This window comes from Procambarus clarkii, chromosome 59 (genome assembly GCF_040958095.1).
Source record: "Procambarus clarkii isolate CNS0578487 chromosome 59, FALCON_Pclarkii_2.0, whole genome shotgun sequence".
Classification (NCBI taxonomy): domain Eukaryota; kingdom Metazoa; phylum Arthropoda; class Malacostraca; order Decapoda; family Cambaridae; genus Procambarus; species Procambarus clarkii.
The window spans coordinates 15,811,939-15,828,882 of NC_091208.1; the positions used below are offsets into that span (position 1 = coordinate 15,811,939).

Consider the following 16,944-nt stretch of genomic DNA (forward strand, 5'->3'; position numbering starts at 1 on the left):
TTCATCAACACAAGACAGAACACGAAACAATGGGTATTGAATAGAAGTGTTTGTAGAAAGCCTATTGGTCCATATTTCTTGATGCTTCTATATTGGAGCGGAGTCTTGAGGTGGGTAGACTATAGTTGTGCATTAATTGGCTGTTGATTGCTGGTGTTGACTTCTTGATGTGTAGTGCCTCGCAAACGTCAAGCCGCCTGCTATCGCTGTATCTATCGATGATTTCTGTGTTGTTTACTAGGATTTCTCTGGCGATGGTTTGGTTGTGGAAAGAGATTATATGTTCCTTAATGGAGCCCTGTTGCTTATGCATCGTTAAACGCCAAGAAAGAGATGTTGTTGTCTTGCCTATATACAGTACTGGGTTTTTTGGAGCTTACAGTCCCCAAGAGGGCATTTGAAGGCATAGACGACGTTAGTCTCTTTTAAAGCGTTCTGTTTTGTGTCTGGAGAGTTTCTCATGAGTAGGCTGGCCGTTTTTCTGGTTTTATAGTAAATCGTCAGTTGTATCCTCTGATTTTTGTCTGTAGGGATAACGTTTCTATTAACAATATCTTTCAGGACCCTTTCCTCCGTTTTATGAGCTGTGGAAAAGAAGTTCCTGTAAAATAGTCTAATAGGGGGTATAGGTGTTGTGTTAGTTGTCGTTTCAGAGGTTGCATGGCGTTTCACTTTCCTTCTTATGATGTCTTCGACGAAACCATTGGAGAAGCCGTTGTTGACTAGGACCTGCCTTATCCTACAGAGTTCTTCGTCGTCTTGCTTCCATTCTGAGCTGTGGCTGAGAGCACGGTCGACATATGCGTTAACAACACTCCTCTTGTACCTGTCTGGGCAGTCGCTGTTGGCATTTAGGCACATTCCTATGTTCGTTTCCTTAGTGTAGACTGCAGTGTGGAAACCTCCGCTCTTTTCCATGACTGTTACATCTAGAAAGGGCAGCTTCCCATCCTTTTCCATCTCGTAAGTGAAACGCAGCACGGAACTCTGCTCAAATGCCTCCTTCAGCTCCTGCAGATGTCTGACATCAGGTACCTGTGTAAAAATGTCGTCAATATACCTGCAGTATATGGCCGGTTTCAAGTTCATGTCGACTAAGACTTTTCGCTCGATGGTACCCATGTAGAAGTTTGCAAACAGGACACCTAGGGGAGAACCCATGGCGACCCCATCTACTTGCTTATACATGTGCCCATCCGGGCTCAAGAAGGGTGCCTCTTTAGTACAAGCTTGGAGTAGTTTCCTCAGAATATTTTCTGGGATGTCAAGAGGAGTACAGGCTGGATCACGATACACTCTGTCGGCTATCATCTCGATTGTCTCGTCCACAGGTACGTTGGTAAACAGCGATTCTACGTCCAACGAGGCTCTTATCCCTGTGGCCCGTGTGCCCCGCAGTAAGTCAACAAATTCCTTTGGAGACTTCAGGCTGAAGGCGCAAGGAACATAAGGAGTCAGCAGGCCGTTGAGTCGCTTCGCCAGTCTGTACATGGGTGTGGGTATCTGGCTAATGATTGGCCGAAGTGGGTTTCCAGGCTTGTGTGTCTTGACATTTCCATACGCATATCCAGGTTTATATTCCCCAATGATCTTTGGCAGGTGGAATCCGGATTTCTTGGCGTTCACAGTTTCGATCAGTTTGTTGACCTTTGCTTTTAATTCGGCTGTAGTGTCCTTCGTTACCCTTTGGAACTTAGTTTGGTCAGAGAGTATGATGTTCATTTTCGCCAGATATTCGTCTTTTTTAAGAATGACATATATTGGCGACTTGTCACCTCTCCTGACAACTATCTCCTTGTTCTCACGAAGGCTTTTAGCTGCCGCTTTGAGCTCGGGGGACAGTATGGTGCTTCAGTAATTGCCTCGATTCTTTCCTCCTCCTGCAATAAGTTCTGCTTGTAAGGTATCTTTGGTAGTGACCTTCTTTTCTGTCTCGAGGTCGAATATGTCGTCCAACAGAATTTCCAACTCTACTTTCCGGGCCATCTCACTCGGTCTAGACATAACATGACAGTTTATGCCCAGATTTAGGAGAGTGACTTGGTCCTCAGTGAGGTTAATTCCTGCAAGGTTCAGGAAGCCATCTCTTGGTCGTGGAATTGCCATAGGTCCTCCATATAATGTTGTTAGTTTCTTGATAATCCTTGTTTCAGTGCTGAGGTGATGTTGGTCTGTGAGGATGTCGAGGTGTTGTTCAATGCGGGTACGGATACTTTCGTCGATGTTGCTATTTCTCCACTCGTTTGTAGCATGAAGTAGTTGCATTTTTTTGTCTTTGATTTCATTCTCTGCCTTGTATATCTGATCACGAATCAGATCCTGGCGATATTTTATCGTGAAGGCTTGATTCCTTGCTGCTGGGTCGTGCGCTTTAATATTAGTATATTTTGGTAGCAGTCTTTCCTGTAGACATATATTATTAAATATGACCGAAAAAGTAAGATTAATAATTCTAACACGAATTTTCTCAATCTTTCGTACATTTCTTTTCACTGTTGGAGGTAGATCAAAAATCAATTCTCCAAAATTCATTTTTATTTCTAGTCTGACGCGACACGAGCGCGTTTCGTAAAAACTTATTACATTTTCAAAGACTTTAGTTTACAAATAACAAATACACAACTGAATAGAACTTACGCATCTCCGATTTTATATCTACATTTTAGTGAGGTGGATGGGGTGAGGTGGCATTAATGGGGTATTAATTTCATCAACACAAGACAGAACAAGAGGTGTCTTGTGTTGATGAAATTAATACCCTATTAATGCCACCTCACCCCATCCACCTCACTAAAATGTAGATATAAAATCGGAGATGCGTAAGTTCTATTCAGTTGTGTATTTGTAAACTAAAGTCTTTGAAAATGTAATAAGTTTTACGAAACGCGCTCGTGTCGCGTCAGACTAGAAATAAAAATGAATTTTGGAGAATTGATTTTTGATTTACCTCCAACAGTGAAAAGAAATGTACGAAAGATTGAGAAAATTCGTGTTAGAATTATTAATCTTACTTTTTCGGTCATATTTAATAATATATGTCTACAGGAAAGACTGCTACAGAGCACCAATTGGTTTCCGAACTTTAGTTATCCGAAACTTCCAGTTTCCCGATTGGGGTTGGGGAGTCATGCTACCCGAACAAAGTTCGGGTAGGAAGGGTCCACCAAGCGTCACGCCGGCTTGTGGTGGTGGGTGGGAGATGGTGTAGGGTGCCCACTGTGACTTCACAGATTCACGGCCTATTATTCCTATTACAGTATTTTGAATTGCCATAAGGCTGGAATGTTCATTCTGTGCTTTTGTTTTACATATCTGCACAATCAAGGAACATCTGTGCACCATGTTGGCTCCAAATGGACGCATTGCGTCATTGATGGCTGACTGGTGGGTGGATGGACGATGGAGCTTAGGTGGGAGGTAGTATGAGGGGGGGGGGGAGAATCAGTGAGAGAGGGGGATAATTAGTCAGAGAGGGAGGGAGAGAGAGATGCTAGGAGGGAGGGGGAGGTAGGGAGAGATGTTAGGAGGTAGGGAGAGATGCTAAGAGGGAGGGGGAGGTAGGGAGAGATGTTAGGAGGTAGGGAGAGATGTTAGGAGGTAGGGAGAGATGTTAGGAGGTAGGGAGAGATGCTAAGAAAGAGGGGGAGGAAGGGAGAGATGTTAGGAGGTAGGGAGAGATGCTAAGAGGGAGGGGGAGGTAGGGAGAGATGTTAGGAGGTAGGGAGAGATGCTAAGAGGGAGGGGGAGGTAGGGAGAGATGCTAAGAGGGAGGGGGAGGTAGGGAGAGATGCTAAGAGGGAGGGGGAGGTAGGGAGAGATGCTAAGAGGGAGGGGGAGGTAGGGAGAGATGTTAGGAGGTAGGGAGAGATGCTAAGAGGGAGGGGGAGGTAGGGAGAGATGCTAAGAGGGAGGGGGAGGTAGGGAGAGATGCTAAGAGGGAGGGGGAGGTAGGGAGAGATGTTAGGAGGTAGGGAGAGATGCTAAGAGGGAGGGGGAGGTAGGGAGAGATGCTAGGAGGTAGGCAGGAAGGGACGGAAGTAGTGAGAATTAGGGAGGGAAAGGCAAGCTGGCAGGCACAGGCTGGCAGGCACAGGCAGACAGGCACAGGCAGACAGGCAGGCAGGCTGGCTGGGAAGGAGGCAGGCAGGCAGGCTCGGGTAAGGAAGCGGTCAGCCAAGCGTCGTGCCGGCCCGTGGTGGGTGGGTGGGGGGGTGGGTGATGGTTTAGTTTGCTCACTGACCGTGTCGGGCGCCGCCTGCTACCCTGTGACGTCACAGACTCACGGCCTATTGTTCCCATTGTTTGAATTTGTCACGAGACTGGAGTGTTCATTCCGTGACTTTGTTTTACATATCAGCACAATCAAGGAACATCCGTGCACCATGTCGGCTCCAAATGCACGCATTGTGTCAGTGAAAGCATCTACAAGCGGGTTACGTAAAAGAAAGAGGTCAGTGATGACATTTGAAAAGAAAGTTGAAATAATTAAGGTGGAAAGCGGTGTCCCGAGAAGTGTCGTGTGCGCTGAGTATGGCATTAGTAAAAGTACTGTTTTTGATCTTCTTAAGGCTAAACCTATCATTTTTTACTATTTCTCTAGAAGTGAAAGTGATAAAGCAATACGAAATAGAAAGGTAGTAAGTAAAGCAAAAGTGGAGAGTGTTGATGACGCAGTGTGGGAGTGGTACAGAGACGTGAAGTGACGAAGAAGCCAGTGGCAGGCTGAACTCCTAGCCTATGTCAAGGGGATTAAGTCCCCTGAGATTAGAGCAGAACTGGTGACTGAAACAATCGAAGATGACATAGATAGATGGATAGATTTTGATGAAGAAGCCCCAAACAATCGAAACATGACTAATGATGAAATTATAGAATTAGTATGTACAGCAAAAAAGCCAGACGAGTGCAATGAAGAAGATGGAGAGGAAGAGGAAGAGGATGAAGAAACGTTAAAGGAAAAATGTGATATGGAAAAAGTTCAGCAAAATTTTGAATACATTCTGGCATTTATGGACACGAGTTACAGCGAGTTTGAAACTAAGGACATGATGACTCAGTACAATTTGTATATGAAGTTTTTAAAAACAAGAGCCAAGGGAATGAAACAAATGTCAATTACAGAGTCTTTTGCAATGGCTTCCAAGAAAGCTTGCATTGCATCACCTGCACCTGACTCATCGCATGTTGACCCAGTCAACCCAACAACTTCAGTCAATCCAACACCATCAACATCCACCACCACCTCTTCCATGGAAATAACTATGCTTCATCAACATCGATCATCAACATAAGCGGATCAGGACTTCAATTATTGGTGAGTACAAACAAAATACGGTCACGCATTTACGCTATGAACCTGTCGATTTTTTTCCCCTAGATTTTTTCAAATTATTTTTTTATTTTTTCCTCCATTTCTCGTATACGAACTTACATGTTAACCGACGGGTCTCGTCCCCAAGGGGTTCGGAAACCAAGTGGTGCTCTGTACAAAAATATACTAATATATATATATATATATATATATATATATATATATATATATATATATATATATATATATATATATATATATATATATATATATATATATGTTTCATTGAATATGACCGCATATTCTGTATTTATTATTTTCTGGTTTAGGGCTTCTATCCCTCTAACTATTTTCTTAGCATCAGGGCTTAATTGAAATAGGAGTTCTCCAAAACTCATTTTCGTACTTTTAAGGTGAAGAAAAGAAGTGATTTACTATAGAGTGTATTACACTTATTTGTATAATTTGCACGACGTTTCGAACCTCCATGGTTCATTCTCAAGTGAACAGATCTTACAATACTAGTTGATTTTATACCCGCATTAGGTCAGGTGATAATACAATGAAGGTGAAAACATGGGGGGATACATAAGGGATAAACATAGGGGCTGCAGAAGGCTTATTGGCCCATACGAGGCATCTCCTATCTAAACACAAAGATTAATCCAGTGTAATTGGCCTGTTATGTTGGACATTGTCTTCTGTGTTGGCATCGATATGTTCTTGTCTTGTCCTTACTCTCATGGTGGGTAGAGTAAATAGTTCCGTGATTTGGGTGTTCATGGTAGGTCGCTCTATTCTTATGTGAATTGCCTCAAGAATTTGTAATCTTCTTGAATCTTGGGTTTTGTCTATTATGCAAGTATTCTTGTTCAACATTTCTCTTGTTAGAGTAATGTCATGGGCTTGTCTCATGTGATTCCTAGGGGCACCAGATTGAAGATGGCATGTCAAACGCCTCGTCAGCTTGGTCGACGTCATACCTATGTACTTACATTGAAGGTTACATCCTTCGTGGGGGCAAGTGTACATGTATACAACGCTTGACTGCTGTAGATGGTTCTCCGTCGGCTTCGGGCTGTTTTTGATAAGGAGTTCGGAAGTCTTCTTGGTTTTGTAGAATATTATCAGGTTTATGTTTTGGTTAGGAGTAGTGCTTTTTACTCCTTTACGGATTATTTCTTTCATTATTCTTTCCTCTTTTATATGTTCACTGTGCATGGTTGATTTGTAATATAATTTTATTGGGGGTGTTGTGGTTTCTGTTCTAGGTTCTGAATTATACCAACGGTCCAAGTGTCTTCTTATAGCAGCGTTTATTTCCGCGTTGCTATATCCGTTGTTCACCAATACCTGAGTTACTCTTTCAAACTCTCTACTCACGTTGTTCCATTCAGAGCAGTGGATAAGCGCTCGACGAATATAAGCATTGAGAACACTGGCTTTGTATCTTTGGGGGCACTCACTTCTACCGTTCAGGCATAATCCTATGTTGGTGGGCTTGGTATATACGTTGGTGCTTAAAGAGGTTCCTGTTTTTGTTATTAGTACATCCAAGAATGGCAGACTGTTATTTTCACTATTTTCATGTGTAAATCGGAGTACTGACTCTCTCTCTAGGTGTCTTTTTAGGTCAATTAGTTCATCTGAGTCTTTTACTATTACGAATATGTCATCTACATAACGGCAGTATACAGTTGGTTTTTGTCTGCTACTGAAGACCCTATCTTCGATGGTTCCCATATAAAAATTAGCAAATAAAACTCCTAAGGGGGAGCCCATTGCTACTCCGTCTATTTGTAAATACATGTCCCCTTGTGGACTGATGAAAGGGGCTTCCTTTGTACATGCTTCGAGAAGACTTTTCAAGTGTGGCTCAGGTATGTCTAATTTGGGGGTGCTCTCGTCTCTGTATACTCTGTCCAGTATCATTCCTATGGTTGTGTCGACTGGGACGTTGGTAAAAAGGGATTCAACGTCCAGGGAAGCGATGATTCCATCGGGCTGGGTAGATTTGATCAATTCTAGGAAATCTGCTGATGATTGTAGACTAAACTTACTTGGAGTGTATGGAGTTAGGAGTTCATTGAGTTTCTTTGCCAGGTGATAAGTTGGGGTTGGTATTTGGCTGATTATAGGGCGTAGTGGGTTACCTGGTTTATGCGTCTTAACATTGCCGTAGGCATATCCTAAGCCATAGTCGCCTTGAAGTTTATTGAAATGCACACTACCTTTCTTTGCGTTGATTGCTGTAATTGTTTTGTTTACTTTCCGCTTAAGGTCTTCTACGGGGTTCCTCGTGATTCGTTGAAATTTGGAGTCGTCACTTAGGATGTCGCTAATTTTGTTCATGTATTCATGGGTAGGAATCAATACATATGCTGCTGTTTTGTCGGCTTTTCTTATTGTTACGTCTTTCAGATTTTTTAGTTGTTTCGCTGCTTCTTTGAGTCGTGGGGTTAAGATTGTAGATGAATATGTTCCTCGTTTTTTCCCTGCTTCTGCAAGTAGTTCAGCTTGAAGTGTGTCAGTGGTGATGACTTTTTTGTTGTCTTCTAGCTTATGGATATCGTCCAGAAGCATTTCGATTTCCAGGCGTTTTTGATGCATCTTTGGTTTAGATAAGAATTGACAATTTAGACCAAGATTTAAGAGGTCTCGTTGGTCCTGGGTAAGATCATAAGAAGTCAGGTTAAAGTAGCCATCTTTAGGACGAGGGATTTTTAGCTGTCCACCGTTTAGGGATGTTAACTTACGGAGTGTCTTTGTTTCTACAAGAGTTTTATGTTGTTGTTTCAGGTTAAATAGTTCACTGTTGATGGTTTGCTTGAGTTGGATAGGGATGTCGTACTGGGTCCATCAATTCTTATCTAAACCAAAGATGCATCAAAAACGCCTGGAAATCGAAATGCTTCTGGACGATATCCATAAGCTAGAAGACAACAAAAAAGTCATCACCACTGACACACTTCAAGCTGAACTACTTGCAGAAGCAGGGAAAAAACGAGGAACATATTCATCTACAATCTTAACCCCACGACTCAAAGAAGCAGCGAAACAACTAAAAAATCTGAAAGACGTAACAATAAGAAAAGCCGACAAAACAGCAGCATATGTATTGATTCCTACCCATGAATACATGAACAAAATTAGCAACATCCTAAGTGACGACTCCAAATTTCAACGAATCACGAGGAACCCCGTAGAAGACCTTAAGCGGAAAGTAAACAAAACAATTACAGCAATCAACGCAAAGAAAGGTAGTGTGCATTTCAATAAACTTCAAGGCGACTATGGCTTAGGATATGCCTACGGCAATGTTAAGACGCATAAACCAGGTAACCCACTACGCCCTATAATCAGCCAAATACCAACCCCAACTTATCACCTGGCAAAGAAACTCAATGAACTCCTAACTCCATACACTCCAAGTAAGTTTAGTCTACAATCATCAGCAGATTTCCTAGAATTGATCAAATCTACCCAGCCCGATGGAATCATCGCTTCCCTGGACGTTGAATCCCTTTTTACCAACGTCCCAGTCGACACAACCATAGGAATGATACTGGACAGAGTATACAGAGACGAGAGCACCCCCAAATTAGACATACCTGAGCCACACTTGAAAAGTCTTCTCGAAGCATGTACAAAGGAAGCCCCTTTCATCAGTCCACAAGGGGACATGTATTTACAAATAGACGGAGTAGCAATGGGCTCCCCCTTAAGAGTTTTATTTGCTAATTTTTATATGGGAACCATCGAAGATAGGGTCTTCAGTAGCAGACAAAAACCAACTGTATACTGCCGTTATGTAGATGACATATTCGTAATAGTAAAAGACTCAGATGAACTAATTGACCTAAAAAGACACCTAGAGGGAGAGTCAGTACTCCGATTTACACATGAAAATAGTGAAAATAACAGTCTGCCATTCTTGGATGTACTAATAACAAAAACAGGAACCTCTTTAAGCACCAATGTATATACCAAGCCTACCAACATAGGATTATGCCTGAACGGTAGAAGTGAGTGCCCCCAAACATACAAAGCCAGTGTTCTCAATGCTTATATTCGTCGAGCGCTTGAGAGTAAGGACCCACTGCTCTGAATGGAGCAACGTGAGTAGAGAGTTTGAAAGAGTAACTCAGGTATTGGTGAACAACGGATATAGCAACGCGGAAATAAACGCTGCTAAAAGAAGACACTTGGACCGTTGGTATAATTCAGAACCTAGAACAGAAACCACAACACCCCCAATAAAATTATATTACAAATCAACCATGCACAGTGAACATATAAAAGAGGAAAGAATAATGAAAGAAATAATCCGTAAAGGAGTAAAAAGCACTACTCCTAACCAAAACATAAACCTGATAATATTCTACAAAACCAAGAAGACTTCCGAACTCCTTATCAAAAACAGCCCGAAGCCGACGGAGAACCATCTACAGCAGTCAAGCGTTGTATACATGTACACTTGCCCCCACGAAGGATGTAACCTTCAATGTAAGTACATAGGTATGACGTCGACCAAGCTGACGAGGCGTTTGACATGCCATCTTCAATCTGGTGCCCCTAGGAATCACATGAGACAAGCCCATGACATTACTCTAACAAGAGAAATGTTGAACAAGAATACTTGCATAATAGACAAAACCCAAGATTCAAGAAGATTACAAATTCTTGAGGCAATTCACATAAGAATAGAGCGACCTACCATGAACACCCAAATCACGGAACTATTTACTCTACCCACCATGAGAGTAAGGACAAGACAAGAACATATCGATGCCAACACAGAAGACAATGTCCAACATAACAGGCCAATTACACTGGATTTATCTTTGTGTTTAGATAGGAGATGCCTCGTATGGGCCAATAAGCCTTCTGCAGCCCCTATATTTATCCCTTATGTATCCCCCCATGTTTTCACCTTCATTGTATTATCACCTGACCTAATGCGGGTATAAAATCAACTAGTATTGTAAGATCTGTTCACTTGAGAATGAACCATGGAGGTTCGAAACGTCGTGCAAATTATACAAATAAGTGTAATACACTCTATAGTAAATCACTTCTTTTCTTCACCTTAAAAGTACGAAAATGAGTTTTGGAGAACTCCTATTTCAATTAAGCCCTGATGCTAAGAAAATAGTTAGAGGGATAGAAGCCCTAAACCAGAAAATAATAAATACAGAATATGCGGTCATATTCAATGAAACATGTTTGAAAGAAAACCTGCTGCCAGTATATATATATATATATATATATATATATATATATATATATATATATATATATATATATATATATATATATATATATATATATATAAAGTTGTATATATATATATATATATATATATATATATATATATATATATATATTATATATATATATTGATGAAATTAACGTCTAAATGACCCCTCACTTGCTCTAGTGCTCTTGGGAGGTGGTGATCTTTGGTGTATTTAAATACTCCGAAATTACCATCTCTTTTAAGGGTCTGAGCAGGTGGTGGAGAGGGTTAAGGCGTACCTGTTATGCCAGTTGCTGGAAGGCTTCTGTGCTGGCTAGGGTTCGAGTCTCCTGGTGGGAAAGTGTTCTAAAGTTGTATACTTCACTCTCGTGTTTAGGAGAGTTGTGCCTTAAGCATAGACACTGTGTCTTCCCATATTAACAGGGACTTGATGAAATTAACGTCTAAATGACCCCTCACTTGCTCTAGTGCTCTTGGGAGGTGGTGATCTTTGGTGTATTTAAATACTCCGAAATTACCATCTCTTTTAAGGGTCTGAGCAGGTGGTGGAGAGGGTTAAGGCGTACCTGTTATGCCAGTTGCTGGAAGGATTCTGTGCTGGCTAGGGTTCGAGTCTCCTGGTGGGAAAGTGTTCTAAAGTTGTATACTTCACTCTCGTGTTTAGGAGAGTTGTGCCTTAAGCATAGACACTGTGTCTTCCCATATTAACAGGGACTTGATGAAATTAACGTCTAAATGACCCCTCACTTGCTCTAGTGCTCTTGGGAGGTGGTGATCTTTGGTGTATTTAAATACTCCGAAATTACCATCTCTTTTAAGGGTCTGAGCAGGTGGTGGAGAGGGTTAAGGCGTACCTGTTATGCCAGTTGCTGGAAGGCTTCTGTGCTGGCTAGGGTTCGAGTCTCCTGGTGGGAAAGTGTTCTAAAGTTGTATACTTCACTCTCGTGTTTAGGAGAGTTGTGCCTTAAGCATAGACACTGTGTCTTCCCATATTAACAGGGACTTGATGAAATTAACGTCTAAATGACCCCTCACTTGCTCTAGTGCTCTTGGGAGGTGGTGATCTTTGGTGTATTTAAATACTCCGAAATTACCATCTCTTTTAAGGGTCTGAGCAGGTGGTGGAGAGGGTTAAGGCGTACCTGTTATGCCAGTTGCTGGAAGGCTTCTGTGCTGGCTAGGGTTCGAGTCTCCTGGTGGGAAAGTGTTCTAAAGTTGTATACTTCACTCTCGTGTTTAGGAGAGTTGTGCCTTATATATATATATATATATATATATATATATATATATATATATATATATATATATATATATATATATATATATATATATATATATATATATTTATATAGGGCATATGTTTTTGTATTTTTGCTGATTTGTTAGTAAATAATAAAAGAAATATAAATTATTTGATTTTTTTACCCTTAAATTGGTTTTAATATTTAAATTGAAAATAATAATATAATATAAAATAAAATATAATAAAAATAATAATATAAAATAATATAATTTAATTTCAAGAAATTTAACTTTAAACACAAAGATGTGAAAAGCTTTCAGATTATAGGCTCAAACCTTTCATAAGAGATTCATATTGGTATATGAATGGATTATGAATGATTCCTGTTAGGATTGTAAAGTTGCCACAACATCTCAAATTAGTGTTAGATACGTAGGTTTTGGTTATAAGTTTTGGAAACCTATTTAAGTCCACACACAAATTCGTATCTGATACGATAAAACAAACGTTTCCAATCCTTTCAAATACTTTCCAGATATGTTGTGGCAACCTTAAATTGTTTGCTGGGTTGTATATATAGTGATACAGAGCTGTCCAGGAACCTATGTTCTTTACCATAAATATAAAGAATTTAGACACAGAGCTGAATAGCAATATTTGTAAATTTGCTGATGATACAAAAATAAAGCAGGAAATAAATTCAAATACACACACAAAATCACCATAAGCTTATCTAGATGGCTTTCAAAACGGACAAAAGATTGGTAGATATAGTTTAACGATGAAAAATTTTGGCGGTCTGAGCATAAGTAATAATAACAATTACTAGATAGAAGATGAAAAATGTTGAAATTGCAAAGTTTGAATGTGTGAAGTGTGAATGTAAGATCTAGCAGTCATGATTACTAGGGATCATAGGCCACAAATTCAAGGCAAGTAGGATACCGGGACTTATTTCCGGAAGAGTTAATTTAAGACATTTAATATTATTCTTTAGCATTATCTTGCCACTGTCAGGCCTCATATAAATTATGCAGTTCAGTTTTAGTCTCCTTACTATAGAACAGTCATAAATTCACTTAAATGCACAAAAAAAAGGATCACAGAGTTAATCACATTAATTAGAAACCTCCCTTATGAAGAGAAATTAAAGAAGCTTAATTTACATTCTTTAGAAAGACAAAGAGTAAAGGGTGATACGACTGAAGTACAGCATATAAAAGGTCAAAAGATGATATAAACAAGATTTTAAATATATTAACACAAAACAGAACTTGAAACAATAGATACAATCTGGAGACATTTAAATTCAGTAAAGACCCAAGTAAATACTTGTTTTGAAACAGTGTTGTTGATTATGAACAAATTACCAGTTAACATAATAAACATGGGATAAATGGATTGCTTCAAGCTCAGGTTAGACATCCATGTGAGTTTGGGTCAAAATAAATAGGAGCTGCTTCGTATGGGCCAATAGGCCTTTTGTCATTTCCTTTATTCTTATACTGGGATACTAGAACTTGGTATGTTAACACTGGGAAAACTACAGCTTCTCTTATTTCTATCTTTTCTCTCCTTCATCAAAATACATAGTTTGTTTTGCTTCACCTGCACTTTATGGGCTGGTTTACTCAGTTGTGGGGTTGTTCTTAGATACCCATACTCCCCTCTTCTCTATGAGTACATCCTACCCAGGTCCTGGTGCTCAGTAGGCCTGAGCAAGTCCAGAAGCCTAGTACTTTTGTGCATCTCTGTGGTACCAGAACAAATGCGAAGGGGAGCTAATAAGGGTCAGCCAGAAAGTTCTTTAGACATACTGAGCTCAGTGATATTTAATTCATGTATGAATTCGCTCATGTTTTACTAGATCTGATTTTTGTGTAAAGGCTTTTAGGCATACTGAGCATGAATATGGTTTCTCCCCTGTATGTACCAATAAATGCCTTGCTAGACATGATTTTTGTGTAAAACCTTTTGGACACACAGAGCATGAATATGGCTTCTCCCCTGTGTGAACTCTTATGTGTTTGACTAGATCTGGCTTTTGTGAAAAATATTTTAGACACTCCGAACAGCGAAAAGGTTTCTCTCCTGTATGGATTCTCATATGCTGAATTAGATGTGCATTTCTTGAAAATTCTTTTTGACACTCTGAACACTTATATGGTTTCTCTCCTGTATGAATTCTCATATGCTGTACTAAAGCTGTTTTATGTGGAAAGCCTTTTAGACATTCTGAACACCGATATGGCCTTTCACCAGAATGAATTCTCATGTGTTTTACTAGAGATGACTGCACTGAAAAACCTTTTGAGCACTCTAAGCATTGATATGGTTTCTCACCTGTATGAATTCTAATATGTTTTATTAGAGATGCTTTCTCAGAAAACTTTTTAGGACATTCTAAGCATTGATAGGGTTTCTCTCCAGTATGAATTTTTGTATGTTTTACTAGAGCTGATTTATCTGTAAATTTTCTTTGACATACTGGGCACTGATATGGTTTCTCTCCTGAATGAGCTTTCTTATGCCTTACAAGAGTTGATTTTTGTGAGAAGTCTTTTAGACACTCTGAACATTGAAACGGTTTCTCTCTTGTATGAACTCTTGTGTGTTTTATTAGTTGTGAATTTCGTGGAAAACCTTTTAGACATACTAAACACCGATACTTCTGTCTCCTGTGGCCTTTTTTATGTTCTTTTAGAGCAGATTTATGTGAAAAGTAATTCAGACACACAGAACATTGATATGGCTTTTCTCCTGAATGAACTCTCATTGTACTATATTTTGATTAGCTTTACTGTTTTTTTAACACATTAAACACTGATTTTACTTGATGAGCATTAAGGATGAACTGAAATATTTTTGCCTCTATGTCTAGTGGATGGATTTGGTGTTTAGTTGACTAATATGACTTCTCTCCTTCATTAAGCACAGTACCTTCTTTGACAAAATTTTGTTTGTTTGTTTCATTTTTTGTTTTAGAAACTAAACACCTGAATGTCTTATAAGATGAGATCTTCTGGAAAGATACACTTAATACTAATAGTTTTTTCCAACAAAAACCTTTTTCACACATTCCCTTTTTACTATAGTTCATTTCAAAGCCTAACCATACTGGTTTTCCCTCGGAACACAACTTGCCTAATTATTTATATCCACGATGATTGCACAAATGGAGCAAACGGGCAAATGGAGTGGAGGAACGTTGAACAGATTGTCCTGCCCCTTTCCAGGATTTGAACTAGGAGGCTCTCACATGTAAAGATAGTTTACTGACCACTACACCATACTCTTACATGCTACTTGAATACATTTTGTATTGTCTTACTGCCACATTGAACAACTTACTGCCACAAGTGGTGATACTTGTGTGGGTGACAAGTGGTGACACTTACAGCCACAATGAATTCAAGTGGAACACAAGTGATCCAGATCCACAAGTGGATATGGATTCACTTTTATACAAGCTTTTCTACTTATGAATTTCTTTTAAGCACTAAACATATACAGAGATTCATATAAATTTAATGTCAATACAGCACAGTCTTTAAACTTTGAAAGTATTCAGTCCATTATCTATTTTATTCCATTACAGTAACAAGTGTGAAAAGTGTACGGGATTTAAGTAGTGAACTTAACTGAATAGAATCAGTATATTTATTAGTAAATTATTAACATTTTATCCATAACAATCTGCTAGAATTACTTTAATCCTAGTCTATGTTGGGTCAAGACACTGTTTTAGCTTATTTGCTGGAGTGCAGTGGTATTTGTCCTCCAAGATGCTGTGGAATGTGGAAAATATTGTGAATAGAAATATGCCATAAATAGAGTTGCTTATTTGACTAAAGTTTCCTTATAAAATAAAATATGTACAGTGGAACTTTGATGACGTCAAATTCGTTGTAAAATCTGAATTGGTGTACGATGGTTTACTTGGAAGACGAAGTCTGTTCATACACGTATGTGTCGAACAAGCGCATGGTGATGGGGGCGCGGGGCAAGGCACTTTCGGTTTGCTTACAAGTCTATCCTGCATAGTGATGACCGCAGCCGTACTTGAATTCTTTGTGAAGAATGTCATTGTTTGCCTGCTTTTTTGCTTTTTTTAACACTATCGGTAACTTTGGACCGGACTCGCGTCCATTATTTTTCTCCTGAGTCCTAACTTTGGACCGGACTTGCGTCCACTACAAAAAATATTTGTATAAAATTCATTTTTTATCCAATCGACCTCGGGATAGCGCCTTTAGAATGCGCATAATTTGATACCAAAATGAAAGATGTAACATGAAACTTGATGTCTGAACACTTATATGATTATAAATAGGCTTTTGGTCAAAATTTTAAAATATTTGTTAAAATTCTATTTATTATGCTATTATGTTGGGACTAGTTTTAAAACGCGCGCCTTTACATCGCGGACAATTTGATACCAAAATGAAAGATGTAACACAAAAATTTATGTCAGAACACTGGAAAGATGTGATGATGAGCTTCCAGAATTAAAATATTTGTTAAAATTCCAGTTATTGCTCTATTATTATGGGACTAGTTTTAAAACATGCGCCTTTTTATTGCGAACAATTTGATACCATAATGAAAGACCTAATACGAAAATTGATGTTATCAAACTGAACGAGTATACACATTAGGTTGCAGTGTACAAATTAGTGCTCGTTCACGGGTAACTTTAGGCTTTTCTGTGGGGAGGCACTCCAAACTTTTGTACATTATATTCATACACATCTGTAGGGAATTTAATTGCGAACACAATGATACAAAAACAAGCCACATAGCACGAGAATTAAGGTGAGAAAAATGGAACGAGTATGCACATTTTACTGATTTTGAGCACTCACGGGTAACTTTTGCCGACTTTAGGCTTTGCTGTTGGGAGTCACACCAGGCTTTTTGACATTATATTTATACACACCTGTAGGGAATTTAATTGCGAACACAATGATACCAAAACGAGCGACGTAGTACGAGAATTAAGGTGAGAAAGCTGAAACGAGTATACACATTTAGGTGTCACCGCGCGCTTGCCCGCACGTCGGGTGCATGACCCCTAAGTTGAGCGCGCGCCTGCCTGGTGACGGATAGTGTTAACATAAAAGTTCTTAT

At 39.5% G+C, this 16,944-nt stretch overlaps 1 protein-coding gene across 2 annotated transcripts in view; it reads right to left on the reverse strand.

Moving 5' to 3' along the window:
- Positions 1-13,055: 13,055 nt before the first annotated feature.
- Positions 13,056-16,944, reverse strand: part of LOC123768088 (zinc finger protein 271) — a 71,637-nt gene continuing 67,748 nt past the window's right edge. For both annotated transcript variants that reach the window (XM_045758380.2, XM_045758381.2), the window contains one exon: positions 13,056-15,602. In XM_045758380.2, coding sequence (XP_045614336.2) covers positions 13,652-14,590 — 939 coding nt within the window. In that variant the 5' untranslated portion in view covers positions 14,591-15,602 and the 3' untranslated portion in view covers positions 13,056-13,651. The remainder of the gene's footprint in view (positions 15,603-16,944) is intronic.